This window comes from Chiloscyllium punctatum, chromosome 20, assembly GCF_047496795.1.
Source record: "Chiloscyllium punctatum isolate Juve2018m chromosome 20, sChiPun1.3, whole genome shotgun sequence".
NCBI classification, from domain to species: domain Eukaryota; kingdom Metazoa; phylum Chordata; class Chondrichthyes; order Orectolobiformes; family Hemiscylliidae; genus Chiloscyllium; species Chiloscyllium punctatum.
Window position 1 is genome coordinate 42,367,154 of NC_092758.1, and position 18,185 is coordinate 42,385,338.

Below are 18,185 nucleotides of genomic sequence, written 5' to 3' on the forward strand. Positions count from 1 at the left end.
AATTGTAGGGTCTGGGGAATGTATACAGCAAACCCAGTAATCAATCATTTAATAAATATTTTACTTGAAAAGCACATAATGTGGATAAACAAACTTGAGTTTTAAAAGATGCGCAAGGATACAGTCCCTTCCAGGAAACAGGATTTTGTGGAGCACCATTTCTGCCATAATGCAACCAACAGACCATAAGTCGACTATATGGTTTAGGTGGGTAAGATTAACAAAACAATTTTAAAAAACACTATTTAATACACTTCTATACAAGTGCATGTAATTAAGGGTACTACAACAGCACTTAAGCAGTCAGTTATCTTAAAAGCCAATTGTGAGAACTTCATTTGTTTGATACAATTTTATTAAACAGTTATGCTATTGTAACTGTCTTAGTACAAAATGGAACAAATTATACAAAACAGGAGCCTTCTTATTTTTGAAAAAGACAACCATTTTATCACTACCTGTTAGAATTAAAACTTACAGTAAATTACAACTGATAGCTTTGTCGATTTTAGAACTTTAAAGGAAAACGGGGTCATTAGAATTCTTTAACTCAGTGTCTGCTTACTTTTAACATCAAGCACTGGAATCAGATTCACATTGATCTTGCTTTTTATTCCTCTTAATACAGACCATCTATTCACTGATGTTTTTGGAAGCAAATAAATAAAGGTGTATTTCAAGTACAGCTGGAAACTTAAATAAATTTGGTGCGACATTACATGGCAGAAAAGAATAAAGTAGAAAAGCCATTTTTAACAAAGTCAAGTACATTAAGAGTGTTGCATTTTGATAAATTACATTTTTGTCTGAAAACTTCATATGGCAAACAGCCCATTCTTATGAGCATTATGAACAATGAATGCAATTTCAGTTTAAGAATCTTTCAACAGCAGGGTAACTTGAAAATAGTTCCATTATTAGAAATTTTAATATGAAACTGGTATTTAATATATTAAGCATTACAATATACTGTGAGGTTTCTTCAAGAGCAGCTTCCTCTAATTTTCAGTCAGAGAGATGACTTCGGGCTTTGCAAAGAAAGGACGTCAACTTGAATGCTGTCTCTTGCTTAGTTTCTTAAAAAGTACAGTATCTTCAGTACCTGTACTCCATATTTACTTTAAAACAAACAACTAGAAAATGACCAAAATACATCTGAGCCATGGGCAAATCTTCTGGATGTGCATATTGCTGGCTGGCAAATGCCCCAGAACTTTGAGAGCTGGATTTCATCATGCCACCATTAAGCTGTGGATGTCTCGCTTCAGCTTGCTCAAAGACTGATTGGGTCAGATGCAACATTCGTCAAGGGCATGGAAATGAGGAATTGGGACAGATGTAGCTTGTATTATTCTTGAGCCTCTTGGTCCAGAAACAATTTTGAACTGACTGGTTTTGTCAAGAAAACCAATTTATCAGAACTGGATTAATTAATAGACAGCATTTTAACATTAGGGCAATTTGCCCACCTTTAATGGTAAAAATTTCAAATTAGTCCGAAGAGAAGCTGAGGGAAAGGGTCCAAAAGAAAAACTGATAATGCAAGACTGAAACTATGGGAGCAGTTTTCAACTTACTACCTAGATACAAAACTACTGTTATAGATCAGCCACCTATTACACCAAGGCTTGTGTTTGCACTTATATCACAACAGTTTTATGTCCCAGAGTTTTATCCTACATCTACCCCTTAAGTTGAATCACTATATCAGTTAGAAAGAAAAATGTCAAATTTGTTAAAATTCTAATTCATCCATAGCGCTCTTAAAATTAAAATAAATGCTCATCTCCTGTTGAGTAAATTAATCTCAAATCATGCATAAATTATATGCTGCACATGGCTTTAAGTTCCAACCTTGGGAAGGTGAGGGCTAAGAGGGTTTGAGATCCTGAACACTCCAGCTGAGAGGTGAATTTGTGAATATCAACTGAGCAGATCAGACTCTGCTGCAATGTCTGCCAACAGGAAAATGGCTATGTGGGTGATGTACTGCACCAGAATGATACCACGAGAACTATAATCCAACAAGAAGAATTAAGTTTGAAGGGGGAATGAAACTGGCAAAACAGTGACCCAGGAATTCATATCAACTAAATATCTATCTTAAATAAGTGGACTGTTTTTTCAATCAGCTTACCATTTTCTTTATATCCCATTCCTAGAATAACTTCAGGTGCTCTGTAATATCGTGTCACTACATATGGGGTCATCATAAAATTAGTACAGGCAGTTCTTGCCAGTCCAAAATCTAGAATTTTCAGTGTGCAGTCTGACTTTACTACTATATTGCTGGGCTTCAAATCCTGTTATAAGATAAAAGGAAACATTTACAAAGATAAAACAGAAATATATCAGCTTAAAAATACCTAAAGCAATTCTGACAATAGGAAATGACTTAAAAGTACCTCCATGATTCACACACTACAAACAAGCTTTTCTTATCTCTTGAAGATAATGAATAAGCTTTCTTGCATACTCACGATCGATGAAAAATGCACAAAATTATAATACGCATTTTGCACAAAATGATGCATTTATCACATATTCAAAAATGCATTTTTACCAGAAAAAAATCTCCATGCTTTGTCATTTACACATGTTCTAAAAATTAAATAAATTAAAACCTGGAATACCTACTCTGTGAATAATGCCAGCTGAGTGAAGGTGCTTTATACCACATAACATCTGGTATAGAAGGTAAGACATTCTCTCATGATCTAGCTCCATATGGATAACCTGGCACAAGTTGGCATCCATCAACTCCATTACCAAGTAACTACAGAATACAGAATTGATGTTACAACCTTTATGTACTTCACGATGCTAATTGTCCACAATAAAGTTTCATAATCTTTTACCTTTGTCACATTTCACTCAAATACTTACACATCTTGGAATTCCTCTAAAGACTTTTGCGGTGTAAACACATTTAACAAACTAATAATCTGCAAGAAGAAATTTAAATTATTATTTAATATAGAGTTCCCATAGTTTAATACAATATCACAGGCTGCTCAACAGGGAAACTTCAAAATGAATTCTCAAAACATAATAATACGCATTATTTTTTGTGAAGAAAAAGCATTATGTGCACCAATTTTGTAGCAAAGGAATGTTAAAATTATTGTGTGCGCATTGTAATAGAATGGCAAACTAAGTATTAAGCATGGTAACTGGCAAGTTGAATAAATTTGGCAATTTTATTCAAAATTATTAATATTTTCTTTGTCATTTAATACTAGTTGAATTACAGGGGCAGTTAACTATCCATTACACTACTATAATTATTTCGCAATTTTCTTTAAATTTTACATATTTTTGCATGTTTGTGGCTAGGAGCATAAGTGACCCTATAATCCTTGCGTGTTTTAAGTCAGTTTAAACATTCTGAATGACCTGTATATATTAAGAAAAAACACAGCTGAATTTTGAACCCTAAATTGCAGTGTATAAGTTTTACATGATAATACAGTACAAAAACAGTGCAGTAAGTCCATGCTTAAAGTTAGCTGGTTTAACATTATTTAATTTTAATGGGGGTGAATTGATGGAACGAGCAATCTTGTTGTGTATCATGAGATTTATTTTAATATTTCCTGTGTGGACTCAATAGGTCAAGAAAATTTTGGAAGTAGGACTGGTGAGCATGAAGCTGGTGCCTGTACTATAAGTAGCAAGTTACATTTTCTCGTATTTTTAAACCAGAAATTTAATTTACCAATGTAGGAACTTAATGTAAAATCTTTCAATTTGAAGGGTATAACATTTGAGTGTTTGTTTCTTTTTGAGAGGAAGGTTCTACATATGCTAACTGCAGTTTGAATAGAAGTCTCAGCCATAAGTTTAAGTGAGAACTTACTACAATACTTTCTTATTTTCCAAACAAACACTTCCTGTTGTCTCAACTTCTTACTCAAATTGCAGGCAATTGCAGGGTTCAACATGTTTCTTTGCATTATTTCTACTGTGAACATTTCAAGCAACATAGTTCCATTTTGTTGGTTTGTATCGAAACCAATTTAGGGAGCAAACCATTGTACACTGGAAGTAATTATGCATTACTTCATTGTGCTAACCTCTCAATCCTATAGGCATAACATAAATATTCTATATTACCGTAATTTCACTTTCAATGCTCACCATCTTTAACTTGCTCAAGATAATGGAATACTACAAAAACATTTCTCAACTTACATTTTTATGATTAACACACTTGAGCAGGACAAGCTCTCTGTAAGCTCTCTTGGCATGAGTTTGGTTCTGAAAAGGTCGACTGAGTTTCTTAACAGCAACACTTCCATCAAGTATACTATCATACGCAGCACTGAAATTTTTAAAAAAAGTAGTAACTAAAATTTTCTCCAACATACAAAAGCTGAGAAACAAAGATTTAATTTTTTCTATTGTGGTTAGCAGAACCAACTTCTTAAATGGGAAAATTACTTTTGAAATTTCAGCATCATGTTTAGCATCATCCATTACAGGATAAGTGAGATCTTTGCTTTATGTACTGAATTGTGTGAAATTCTGCATGCAAAGAGAATTCAAGGATAAGTAAATATATAGCACGGTCGTTATAAACAACTTGGAAAAATATTTAGACATTCAAATCAAAAACATCAAAAAATTCTCAGTTCCCAACTCCAAAGGGTAATTGTATTGTAATTTTAGGTGGCAGGTTGTTAAATGTGAACATATTTGCAAGGATTCCAATAGCTAAAAGTAGGGATGGGAACAAAAGGCACTTTGGTCAGAAGAAGCTTCAGACAAGGGAAAATCTATAAAGCAAGACAGAAAGGTTAAAGCCACATAGTACATAAATTTTGTTCAAATTAAGCAGAGGAAGGGAATGGGACAATGTGCTTAATGAGGTTTAGTGGTCAAGTGGTAGTGAATTAATGAACAAGCCAAAAGGGGAAAATGGCAAGTTTAACTGAATTAAGGTTTGGTAGCCTTAATAATAATCCATGACACTAGAACAACAGTGACAAAGAATGTTGATTAATGTTTGGGTGGAGTTAAGCAAAAAAAAAATGACTGATTTGCTAGAGTTCATTGAAGATGTAACAAGCAAAGTGATAATGGGGATGCTGTAGATGTAATTTATCAGGACTTCCAGAAGATGTTTGATAAGGTGCTGCACAAAAGGGTTAATTCAGAAGGTTGGATGATATAAGATATGGGGTAATTTATTAGCCTGGACAGATGACTGGCTGATGGACAAAAGTCAGAGAGTCAGGATTAATGGGCTTTTTTCTGGATGGCAAGATGTAACTAGTGGGGTGCCACTGGGTTCGGTCACTGAACCTCAGTTTTTATATTCTATATTCACAACTTGAGTACAGGCTCTACAGCCAAATTTGCAGACGACACAAAATAGGTGGGACAGTAAATTGGAGTGAGGAAATAAGAACCTGACAAATGGATATAGATAGGTTAGGAGAGTGGGCCAAAATGTGGCAGATGGAGATTAACGTGGATAAGCGTGAGGTCATACATTTAGGAGGAAAAAATGCGAAGGCAACTATTATCTAAATGGGGAGACACTTCGGGGTGCTCTGGTGCAGAGGGACCTAGGTGCACTTGTTTTGCGCACTCGCACAGAAAAATAGCATGCAGATAATAGAGATCTAGCAGATAATAAAGAAAGCGAATGGAAACTTGACTTTTATTGCTAAAAGAATAGAATATAAAGGAAAGGAAGTATTGTTGCAACTATACGAGGTATTGGTGAGACTGCACCTGGAGTATTATGCAGAGTTTTGGTCCACTTATTTGAGGAAAGTGGTAGTGGCATTGGAGACAGCTCAGAGGAGGTTCACTAGATTGATCCCAGAGATGAAGGGTTTGTCGTATGAAGAGAGATTGAACACATTAAGCCTAGAGTTTCTGGAATTTAGAAGAATGAAGGAAAATCAAATTGCAGCATTCAAGGTGATAAAAGGTGTGGATAAAATAGACGTGGAATGGATGCTTTCTCTTGTGGGGCATTCTAGGACAAGAGGTCATAGTCTTAGGGTAAGGGATAGCAAATTTAAAACAGAATTGAGGAGAAACTACTTCTCCCAAAGGGTTGTGAATCTGTGGCATTCGCTACCCCAAAGTACAGCAGATACTGTGACAGTGAGTAAATTTAAGGAGGAGTTAGAGAGAATTCTAATTGGTAATGGGTTGAAGGGGTATGGAGAGAAGGCAAGAAAATGGGAGTGAGGAGTATATCAACCAGGATCAAATGGCAGAGCACACTCGATTAGCCAAATAGTCAAATTCTGCTCCTGTATATTATGAAAAATATGCCAAAAGCAATGGTGATAGCATTATACAGTAGCTATATAGTAACTTTATTAATGGACAGAATATTGATCAAAAAATAAAAGGAGTTCTACAAAGGTAATGCAATAATCATAGGGGAATTAAACCAAACAAATCAAATTGGTAAATGTAATTTGAAAGATGACCTTATGGAACACATTCTCTAAAGTTTTGAAGGATGAGAAGTGATCTCATTAAAATTTACAAAATACATTTAAAAAAAAAGGGATAGACAGGGTAGATACAGCTCGAGTAATTCCCTTGAAAAGAGATCCAGAATTGGGAGGGGGGGCAAAATCTAGAAGTAAGTGGGGTGCCACTTAGTTATGAGGGGAGGAGATTCTTGTTTTTTTTAAAAAAAGGAGGGCTGTGAACATTTGGAATTCTCTATCACAGAGGGCTGAAGAAGTTCAGAGTGTATCATTGAAGTACAGATTGATAGATTTCTTATTAATAATGGCATACAGGATTATTCTGATGGGAAAAGGGCACTGACATAGTTGATCAGCCATGATTGGATTGAATGGCAGGGTACGCTCAATGGATTGAATGGCCTATGCCCGTTCTTTTGAGACAAACTAGAAAACAGGCTATTTTACATCTTTCTAGTGTAAAGATATGGGGTTAATTTATTATTTCATATCAATAGTTCCCTGGGAAAGAGTAATCTTGGTATGATAAATTTCTCACCAAGTCCAAGAATGTCATGCTTCCGTCTTACCCATATAATTGACTTTGTTTAAGTTTATGAGAAAAGCATTGACCAATGTGGATTGGGTAATTAGATTGATAGGTATGATGGCAAATAAGTAGCAAACATTTAGAAAATATTTCAAAATCTCAAAATATAATTGCAATTTTCCAAAAATCCTGGGATTCTGGAGTTCTTGTTGTTTGGAGACATATTGTAAGTTTTTTTAAAATCCTTTTGATTCTGGAGAGGTACCAGAGGATTGGAAAACTGCCAATGTGACATCCCTACTCAAAAAAAACAGCAACAAAAGTTGGCTAACTGTAGGCTGATTAGCCTAACATCCAATGTTGGAATCAGTTATTAAGGAAGTAATAGAAGACCAATTGGAATACCATAAATTAATCAAACAAAGTCAGCATAGCTTCACAAAAAGGAAATTGTGTCTGACTAATTTATTGGAGTTTTTTGAGGAAGTCTTGAGGGGAAGACTTGAGAGCAGATCGAGTGGAACCAGTAGGTGTGCTGTACTTGAACTTCCAGAAGACATTTGACAAGGTACCTCACAAAAGGTTTAGTCATTAGATAAGTCCTCCTGGTGTTGGAGGTAGTATATTGGTACAGATAGAGAATTGCTTAATGGGCAGGAAATAGTTGCAATGTTAAAAGATTAAATGGGAATATCTCTCTGGATATGAATGTAATATTAAAGAATTAAACTGCACTGAGTGAACATTCTGGAAGTGGGTGGGGACGACATATATGCAAGAATGCCGATGACCCCCAATGCAATTGGACAGTCATTTGCTACTACTCCCCCATTATCAAATTAAACTATCATTCAATCTCTTCCATTCAGATATGCTTTCTAGCCATCCCCTGAAGTAGGTATGTTGCACCTGCATTGTCTTGGGGGAATCACGGAGTCAAGAAATTGTTTGCACAACCATTTCCCAGGATTAGGGCATTTACATTTACATTATCTCAGAGGAAGATCTCATCCTACCATTGTATCTGGGGTAACATGTGACTGTGAGGGAGTGACCTGGAGGGAGGAGGGGGGGGTTGTCTTGAGTGGCATGTGACTATGGGGGCGTGGCCAGAGTATCTGTGAGCATGACCAACTGACCTGTCTAAAGGGGATGTGTTTTCTTTGTTCAGGGCCTCTTTGACTCAACTTTGCACGCCTGTGAAGAGGATCAAAGGGGTCACCTAACTTGTATAAGCTTTAATAAACTTTAGTTTGCAGAAGTTGGTGTGCGCAAATTGCATCTTGTGTGTGAAACTTCGAGCAAAAAACCTAACATAGTGAGTGAGGATGAAGGGTACCTTTTCAAACTGGCGCCTTTTAGTCAGTGGGACTTGACAGAGATCAGTGCTGGGACCACACATGTTTAGAATATATATTAATGATTTGCAAGAAGGAAGCTAATGGACTGTAGCCAAATTTACAGGTGACTCAAAAATAGGTAAAAATGCAAGTTGTGAAATGGATACAAGCAGTTTACAGAGAAATACTGATAGGTTCATCAAGTGGACAAAAAGTTGGCAGGAGCAGCATAATATGGGAAACTGAAGTTGTTTGTTTTGGAAGGGAGGACAAGAAAATAGAGCATTACTTAAAATGAAAAGTAATTTCAGAAAGTTGCAATACAAAAGGGACTTGGGGTACTTCAAAACACAAGTGTAGCAGGTAGTCATGGAGGTGAATGGAATATTGGCCCATATTTCAAAGGGGGGGGGTTGGAGTATAAAACAGAGAAGTTCTATTGTAACTGTAGTAGGTGCTGGTGAGATCATACATGGGGTACTTGACCAATTTTGGTCCTCGTATCTAAGATATAAGTTCACTGGAGGCAATTCAGAGGTTTGCTAGGGTGATCACTGGTACGGAGGGATATCTTCTGAGCAGATTAGGCCTCTACTTGTTGGAATTAAAAGAATGAGAGGTGATCTCATTGAGACATTTGGATTTTTGGGGGGCTTGACAGGGTTAATAACTGGAGGATGTTTCCCCTCATAGAAGAGTTTAAGATCAAAGAGCATATCTCAGAGTATAGGAATGTGCATTTAAAACTGAGTGAGGAAAAGTTTCTTCTGTCAGACAAAAGTGTGTCTTTGGAACTCCTTGCCACAGATAGCTGTGGGGGGCAAGTTCTTGTGTATATTAAGGTTGAGATAGATAGATTTTTCAGTAGTAGGGGAATCAAGCATTGAGGAAAATGCAAGAGTGTGGATGTGAGGAATGTCAGATCAACCACAATCCTATTGAATGGGCTTAAGGTATTGAATGAACTACTCTTGTTCCTATTTCTTATGGTTTAATGGCTATGGTCTTAAAAAAACCCAAATAAAAACGCCATGAAATTGTTTTTGACTTCAAATTTTAGCAGCTAATGAATGACAACCAAAAGTTGATACGAGTGCAAAAACAGGAACAACAATAACAGCCAGATTTGGACTTGGGCAAGGCCAGAACTTAGCCCCGCTGGCCAGCATCTTGTCCCTCCATTCTGCTTTTGGACCATTTTTACGGAGGCTAGATTGTGACTAGCAGGGCAATAATCAGTATCATTAAGAGCTTGAGGACAAATTAAAAGGGGCCAACCAGTATTTTCCGATTGGCTTCTGGGTTCCCACACAGGCAAGGGCCAAGTTAGGTTCCAACTGATTTTTAACTTGGTACAATAAATGCCTTCATGATGAAGCATCCTCTTACTGACCTTTCTGTACCCTTCAAGCTGGGAAGCCTCTGAAAGAGTCCGTGAGCACAGACATGAAAAATGGAGTAAGGGAGGTGAAAAAGAATGTATAACTGGGCAAGACAGAATGTGTATATTAAAATAAGTATGTACACAAAAGAAATTAGTGAGTAGAATGCAGACCAGCTGCTATCTTTTATACAGTCAAACGACATTCCAATTCATACATAGTTTATTTGTTTGAGACTTTATTTGAGCTATTACATTTTATATAAGGATGTTTTAATTAGATAGTGCAGGCCTACTTACCAGACAATTCCCTGAGCCCCTGAACCTATTGGCTTCAATGCCTGATAACGCTTGAGAACAGTGAAGGTAGAATCACCAACTTGTACACTGTAGAATCCTGTTTCACTGTTAATTTCAGTCATGTTGTAGTGTTTTCTGTAACAAAATCTATAATAATAAAAATGCTAACCAACAGGTGAATAGTTATTTGTTCAGTTCTGACCCAACTAATTATATTGAAAAGAGCCCTTCACAACAGTTTCTAAACTTTATTTCAAGGTTTTCTATTGCAAAAATAATATGTTCCACTTTTCATCAAATGTATAATGCAATTCAGCTAAGTTAACAATGGACTAACTACAGACACATGGAAAGAAAAAATTGTGGTGTTTTATTTCATCAACCTGAGCACACCTCACATTCAATGATAATAAATCAAAAACTTGAAACCTAAAATATTTGTGGTCATAATCTAAAATGCCTACGTAAATGCATAATGCAATTAAATCTCCCACCAGTACTGGCACATTAATAAGGTAAAGTCACTACAGTCTAAGAGAACCATATGTCTGTTTTCTCATTAGAGACATGCAAGTGGCAATGGCTTAACTTAAAGGTCACTCAGGTGAGGGGCAAGATTGAGAAGTTGGGACCTTCATAGTGACCTCAGCTGACATGGGAACAGTATCTGAGCTGTTGGCATCACTTTTATTACAAACCAGTCATCTAGCCAACTGTGCAAACCAACCTCCACATTAATGTATAGGTTTGCCTTACAAAGGCTGGAAGGAGAAGTCTGGGAAATGTAGACTGGTGAATCTGACATCAGTGGTGGCTAAGTCATTGAAGGGGATTTGAGAGATAGGATATACATGCATTTAGAGGGGCTGGGACTGATTAGAGATAGTCAGCATGGCTTTGTGCAAGGGAAATCATGTTGTGATATCTATTGTGATTTGAGTTTTTGAGCATGTTACCAAAAAGACTGCTGAGGACAAAGCAGATGCTGTCTATATGGACTTCAACAAATCCTTTGACAAGGTTTCACATGGTAGATTGCTTAGTATAGTTATATCACACTATTCAGAAAGAGCTCGTCAACTGGATACAAAATTGGCTCGATGGGAGGAGACAGAGGATGATGGTGGAGGGTTCATTTTCAGATTGGAGGTCTGTGACCAGCCATGTTCCATAGGGATTGGTGCTGGATCCACTGTTGTTTGCCATTTTATATAAATGATTTGTCTTAAAATTCAAGAGGCATGGTGAGTAAGTTTGCAGTTGCCACCAAAATTAGTGGAATAGTCGACAATGTCATCTTAAAAACCTTCTTCAAAGAGATCTTGATCAACTGGGCCAGTGGGCTGAGCAGTGGCAGATGGATAAAAGAGAGGTATCGCATTTGGTACAGTGAACAAGGGCAGGACTTATACAGTTAACAGTAGGGCTCTGGATAATGTTGTCGAACTAGGGATTCAGGTACATAACTCTGGAAGTTTTGCTACAGGTAAATAAGATGATTAAGAAGATGCTTAACATGCTTGCCTTCATTGCTCTGATCACTGAGTATAAGAGTTGGGATTCACGTTGAGGTTGCATGAGGTATTAGTGAGGCCATGTCTGAAGTACTTTGTACAGCTTTGGTCATTTGGGTATTGGAAAAATATGAAACTGGAGAGGGTTCAGGAAAGATTTACCAGAATATTGCCAAGATTGAACAGTTTGAGTTATAGGGAGAAGCTGGATAGGCTGAGACCTTTGTCACTTGGGTGTAGGAAGTCGAGGGGTGACCTTATAGAGATTTATAAAACCATGAGGGGGAAAGATAAGGTGAATAGCAAAGGTCTTTTCCCTTGGGCAAAGGAGTTCAAAACTAAGGGACATAATTTTAAGATGAGAGGAAAAAGACTTAAAAGGGATCTGAGAGGCAACTATTTCATACAGAAGGTAGGTCATATGTGGAAAGAACTGCTGGAAAAAGTGGTCAATGCAGGTATAGTTACAACATCTAAAAGACATTTGGACAAGTATATGAATAGGAAAGGTTTAGAGGGATTATAGGCCAAAAGGCAGGTAAGTTCAATTGGGGAAATTTGATCAGCATGGACGAGGTGTAACAAAGGATCTATTTCTGTGCTGTAAGATCCTATGACTCTAAGAATTAAGTCATCCTGGATCTGATTCTTTCCGAGACTCTCAATGATGTCAAATTATCTGGATAACTCAATAATGCTTTAGGCCCAATTTTAAATTCTGTAACTGTGTGGGATTTGAGACAGAGTTAAAATCTCACACTCTATGTCAAAGTACATGTTAAGCATTCATATACAAGAGAAAATGTGCATCTCATACCTATATTTCCAATGTCAGTTTTAGATTTGTCAGAAAATCTTGACATGAAATAGAAAGAAACTTCCCATCTTTTCCCTTCTTGGAGGGAAAGTAATTATTACTCTGAATAATAGTTACTGCAATACTGCAATAATATTCATAAAAGAAGCTGGAAAGAGGTTATGCAAAAATTGTGGAGGATTTTAATCTTCACAATTTTAAGAATAATGCTTAACATTAGGTTCACTTAACATTTTAAGCATAGCAAGGATTTTGAATGGAAAATACTTAATCTCCAATAGTAATTAAATGACAATGCAAAGGTAAAGTCATGACAGTCTTACCAGAACATAGAGCTGCACTCTAATTTCAGAGAGATGACTATGGTGGTTTAACCTGAGGGTCACCAGGACTCAGGTGAGACATTGAGGATCATTGATGGTAACTTCAGCTGATGCAGAAATTTAACCCATATTCTTCGCATCACATTGCATTGCAAAGTAGCTGTCCAGCTAATGAAGCTAAACCAATCCGGTTTAAGTACCACAGATAATTACATGGACAGACAACATTGGAGACCTTTCCCACAGATGTTACACTTTCTGACAGCATATAAAGAATGCTACTATTATCCTATGATCCCAAATGGTGGCAATGAAAGAGATGCTTCATAGTCTACAAGTTTTATTTTCTCAATTCAGTTACCATGGTTGTCAACTAGGCAAAAGTGAGGACTGCAGATGCTGGAAATCAGAGTCTAGATTAGAGTGGTGCTGGAAAAGCACAGCCGGTCAGGCAGCATCAGAGGAGCAGGAAAATCGATGTTTCGGGCAAAAGCCTTTCATCACCACTCTAATCTACCATGGTTGTCAGTTAACTGAGTCAACTCATAAGAGGCTGTTAATATATATATATATATATATACACACATATAATTTTTTAAAAATAAAAGATTAAAGTTTATTACACCAAAAAAACCACAAAACAAGAAAATCTGTAAAGGTCAAAAGAAACAAAGATTCAGCTCTTTCTCCCCAATATAATCCTTGAGACAATCAACCCCAATCAATTATGACTCCTATTCTTCACTAAAATTTCTAACTCAACTGAGGAGATCACAAGCCATGTCCTTTTGGCAAATCTCTGCACATTCACCAGCTGTGATTTTCTCAGTTGCTATTTCTTCCCAAAACATTCAAAATAACTCAATTTTCTTTACTGATCTGTAAGCAAAGCTTAGTTTTATTCTGCTAACACTCCCCACCATCCTGTCTACTTAGACTGCTATAACAACTGAAGACTTCTTTGCAGCTCTGATAGTCTGGACAATGCCAAAACTAAATTACTGGTATACTTCTACTGGTACACATCTTTTTATTTTAAAAGCATCAGGATGGGTATATGAATAGGAAGGGTTTGGAGGGATATGGGCAGGGTGCTGCAGGTGGGACTAGATGGGGTTGGGATATCTGGTCAGTATGGATCAAAGAGTGTGTTTCTGTGCTGTACATCTCTATGCATCTAGAACTGCATCTGCTTTTGGTGTCTTTCTGTGCATAATAAAACTTCAATTTCGTAAACATTTCAGCAACTTTCTCACCAGGGAGCTTATCTAGTTATTTGTCTTAAGTCATACGATTTCTTAGAATTCAACTCAGAGAAAGTAAGGAATGCAGATGCTGGAGCACAAAGTTGAGAGTGTAGAACTGGAAAAGCACAGCAGGTCAGGCAGCATCCGAGGAGCAGGACAATTGATGTTTCAGGAATAAACCCTTCATCAGGAATGAAGTTTGTGCGTCGGGACTGAGAGAAATGGGAGGGGGTTGGTAAGGGAGAAAGTGCTAGGTCGGACCTGTTTGGGCATTACGAAGCACTAGGCAGGAAATTGAAGCACAGGTCCTCAAGGGTCATAATCTCCGGATTACTGCCCGAGCCACGTGCCAATTGGCATAGGGACAAGAAAATTAGGCAAGTAAACACGTGGCTAAGGGATTGGTGTGGGAAAGAGGGATTCCACTTCATGGGGCACTGGCATCAGTTTTGGAACAGGGGGGATCTGTACCGTTGGGACGGTCTCCACCTGAACCGATCAGGTACCAATGTTCTGGCGAAGAGGATAAATAGGGTGGTCAGTAGGACTTTAAACTTCTGAGTTGGGGGGGGAAGGGAAAGTGAAAGCAACAGGGAGTATGGAGGTAAATGGAAAGATAAGCAGCAGGATAGCATGTTTCCAGGCGGATTTAAAATTGAGGCAGACTGAGAATGCAGAAAAAAGCAAGGATAACTTAGGACATATGACTTACAACATCTCTAATAAGGAAGTTAGCATTAAGGCACTTTACCTGAATGCTCGTAGCATTCATAACAAAGCCGATGAATTAATGGCACAGATAATAGTGAATGATTATGATGTAGTAGGCATCACAGAGACTTGGTTACAGGGGGGTCAGGACTGGCAGTTAAACCTCCATGGTTTTTCGACTTATCGAAAAGACAGAGAGGTGGGCAGAGGGGGTGGAGTTGCCTTGTTAGTTAAGAACAAAATTAAATCTATGGTATTGAATGACATAGCGTCGGATGATGTGGAGTCTGTGTGGGTGGAATTGAGGAACCACAAAGGCAAAAAAACCATAATTGGAGTTGTGTACAGACCTCCTAACAGTGGTCAGGACCAGGGACGCAACATGTACCGGGAAATAGAGAAGGCATGTCAGAAAGGCAAGGTTACATTGATCATGGGTGACTTCAATATGCAGGTGGACTGGGTAAATAATGTTGCTAGTGGATCTAAAGAAAGGGAATTCATGGAATGCTTACAGGATGGCTTTTTGGAACAGCTAGTCATGGAGCCCACAAGAGAGCAGGCTATTCTGGACCTAGTGCTTTGCAATGAACCAGACTCTATAAAAGATCTTAAAGTAAGGGAACCCTTAGGAAGTAGCGACCATAATATGGTAGAGTTCAGTCTGGAGTTTGAAAGGGAGAAGGCGAAATCTGATGTAATGGTGTTACAGTTGAATAAAGGTAATTATGAGGGCATGAGAGAGGAACTGACTAAAATAGACTGGAAGCAGAGGCTAACCGGGAAGACACTAGAGCAAAAATGGCAGGAGTTTGTAGGTATAATTGAGGACACTGTACAGAGGTTCATTCCCAAGAAAAGAAAGATTAACCGGGGAGGGATTAGACAACCTTGGCTGACAAAGGAAGTCAGGAAATGTATTAAAGAAAAAGAGAGATCCTATAAAGTGGCTAAGAACAGTGGGAAATCAGAAGATTGGGAAGGATACAAAAGCAAACAGAGGATAACAAAGAGTGTAATAAGAAATGAGAGGATCAAATATGAAGGTAGGCTAGCCAGTAATATTAGAAATAATAGTAAAAGTTTCTTTCAGTACATAAGAAACAAACGACAGGCAAAAGTAGACATTGGGCCACTTCAAACTGATGCAGGGAGCCTAGTGATGGGAGATAAGGAAATAGCAGGAGAACTTAACAAGTACTTTGCGTCAGTTTTCACAGTGGAAGACAGGAGTAATATCCCAAAAATTAAAGGGTGTCACCGGGCTGAGTTGAGTATGGTTGCCATTACGAAAGAGATAGTGCTAGAAAAGTTAAAAAGTCTTAAAATTGATAAATCTCCTGGCCCCGATGGGATACACCCTAGAGTTCTGAGAGAGGTTGCTGAGGAAATAGCAGAGGCATTGGTTGAGATCTTTCAAGAGTCACTGGAGTCAGGAAAGGTCCCGGACGATTGGAAGATGGCTGTAGTAACCCCCTTGTTCAAGAAAGGATCAAGGCAAAAGATGGAAAATTATAGGCCAATCAGCTTAACCTCGGTTGTTGGTAAAATTCTAGAATCCATCATTAAGGATGAGGTTTCTAAATTCTTGGAAGAGCAGAGTCTGATTAGAACAAGTCAACATGGATTTAGTAAAGGGAGGTCATGCCTGACAAACCTGTTGGAATTTTTTGAAGAGGTAACAAGTAGGTTAGACCAGGGGAACCCAGTGGATGTGGTCTATCTGGACTTTCAAAAGGCCTTTGATAAGGTGCCACACGGGAGACTGCTGAGCAAGGTGAGGGCCCATGGTGTTCGAGGTGAGCTGCTGGGATGGATTGAGGATTGGCTATCTAACAGAAGGCAGAGAGTTGGGATAAAAGGTTCTTTTTCAGAATGGCAGCCGGTGACGAGCGGTGTCCCGCAGGGTTCGGTGCTGGGGCCACAGCTGTTCGCATTATATATTAATGATTTGGATGAGGGAACCGGGGGCATTCTAGCGAAGTTTGCCGATAATACAAAGTTAGGTCGACAGGCAGGTAGTACTGAGGAAGTGGGGAGGCTACAGAAGGATCTAGACAGGTTGGGAGAGTGGTCCAGGAAATGGCTGATGGAATTTAACGTGAGCAAGTGCGAGGTCTTGCACTTTGGCAAAAAGAATATAGGAATGGACTACTTTCTAAATGGTGAGAAACTTAATAAAGCCAAAGCACAAAGGGATCTGGGAGTGCTAGTCGAGGATTCTCTAAAGGTAAACATGCAGGTTGAGTCTGTGATTAAGAAAGCGAATGCAATGTTGTCTCTTATCTCAAGAGGGTTGGAATATAAAAGCAGAGATGTACTACTAAGACTTTATAAAGCTCTGGTTAGGCCCCATTTGGAGTACTGTGTCCAGTTTTGGTCCCCACACCTCAGGAAGGACATACTGGCACTGGAACGTGTCCAGCGGAGATTCACACGGATGATCCCTGGAATGACAGGTCTAGCATATGAGGAACGGCTGAGGATACTGGGGTTGTATTCGTTGGAGTTTAGAAGATTAAGGGGAGATCTAATAGAGACGTACAAAATAATACATGGCTTTGAAAAGGTGGATGCTAGAAAATTGTTTCTGTTAGGCGAGGAGACTAGGACCCGTGGACACAGCCTTAGAATTAGAGGGGGTCATTTCAGAACGGAAATGCGGAGACATTTCTTCAGCCAGAGAGTGGTGGGCCTGTGGAATTCATTGCCACGGAGTGCAGTGGAAGCCGGGACGCTAAATGTCTTCAAGGCCGAGATTGATAGGTTCTTGTTGTCTAGAGGAATTAAGGGCTACGGGGAGAACGCTGGCAAGTGGAGCTGAAATGCGCATCAGCCATGATTGAATGGCGGAGTGGACTCGATGGGCCGAATGGCCTTACTTCCACTCCTATGTCTTATGGTCTTATGGTCTTATGGGGTGGGGGTGGGGTGATGGACAGGCCGGAGGACGAGGCCAAGTTGAAGGCTTAGGACTGGCCTAATGTGGGGGCAGGGGAAAATGAGGGAACTGGTGAAATCCACATTTATCCCATGTGGTTGCAGGGTCCCAAGGCAGAATATGACGTGTTCCTCCTCCAGGCATTGGGTGGTAATGGTTTGGCAGTAGAGGCGGCCCAGGACCTGCATGTCCTTGAAGTGGGAGGAGGAATTAAAGTGTTCAGCCACGGGGCAGTGAGGTTGGTGGGTGCGTGTCTCTCAGAGATGTTCTCTGGAATGATCTGCAAGATGGCGTCCTGTTTCCCTGATGTAGAGGAGACAACACCGGGTGTAACGGATGCAGTAGATGACATCGGTAGAGATACAGGTAAATTTCTGACACATGTCAGAAATGCTGCTAGAAACTTTAGGATGTTAGAAATGCTGTTTTGAAGCACTGCTTAAAAAAAGATTTGACGACTGTTAAAAAGTCACCTTCATAGAATCAAAAAATAATTTCTCTACTTTAGAACCCAAATAATATTATAAACTATCACTCCTCTCAAGCCTTCTGCCTTTCTCTATTGTACAGTCAGTAACACTTAAACCACCTTCTCCAACTCTAATCTTCAAATAAAAC

The 18,185-nt window shown here is 38.6% G+C and overlaps 1 protein-coding gene across 6 annotated transcripts in view; it reads right to left on the minus strand.

The window, feature by feature from the left end:
• Window positions 1-18,185, minus strand: part of LOC140492082 (mitogen-activated protein kinase 9) — a 117,499-nt gene that overhangs the window by 46,534 nt on the left and 52,780 nt on the right. For 3 of the 6 annotated variants that reach the window (XM_072590781.1, XM_072590778.1, XM_072590783.1), the window contains 5 exons: window positions 10,015-10,149; window positions 4,195-4,324; window positions 2,887-2,945; window positions 2,638-2,776; window positions 2,138-2,303 (listed from right to left, as the gene is read on the minus strand). In XM_072590781.1, the coding sequence (XP_072446882.1) occupies window positions 2,138-2,303; window positions 2,638-2,776; window positions 2,887-2,945; window positions 4,195-4,324; window positions 10,015-10,136 (616 nt within the window). In that variant the 5' untranslated portion in view covers window positions 10,137-10,149. Of the gene's footprint in view, window positions 1-122; window positions 195-2,137; window positions 2,304-2,637; window positions 2,777-2,886; window positions 2,946-4,194; window positions 4,325-10,014; window positions 10,162-18,185 lie in introns of all 6 variants that reach the window. The other 3 variants (XM_072590782.1, XM_072590784.1, XM_072590780.1) reach the window with 2 other exon arrangements.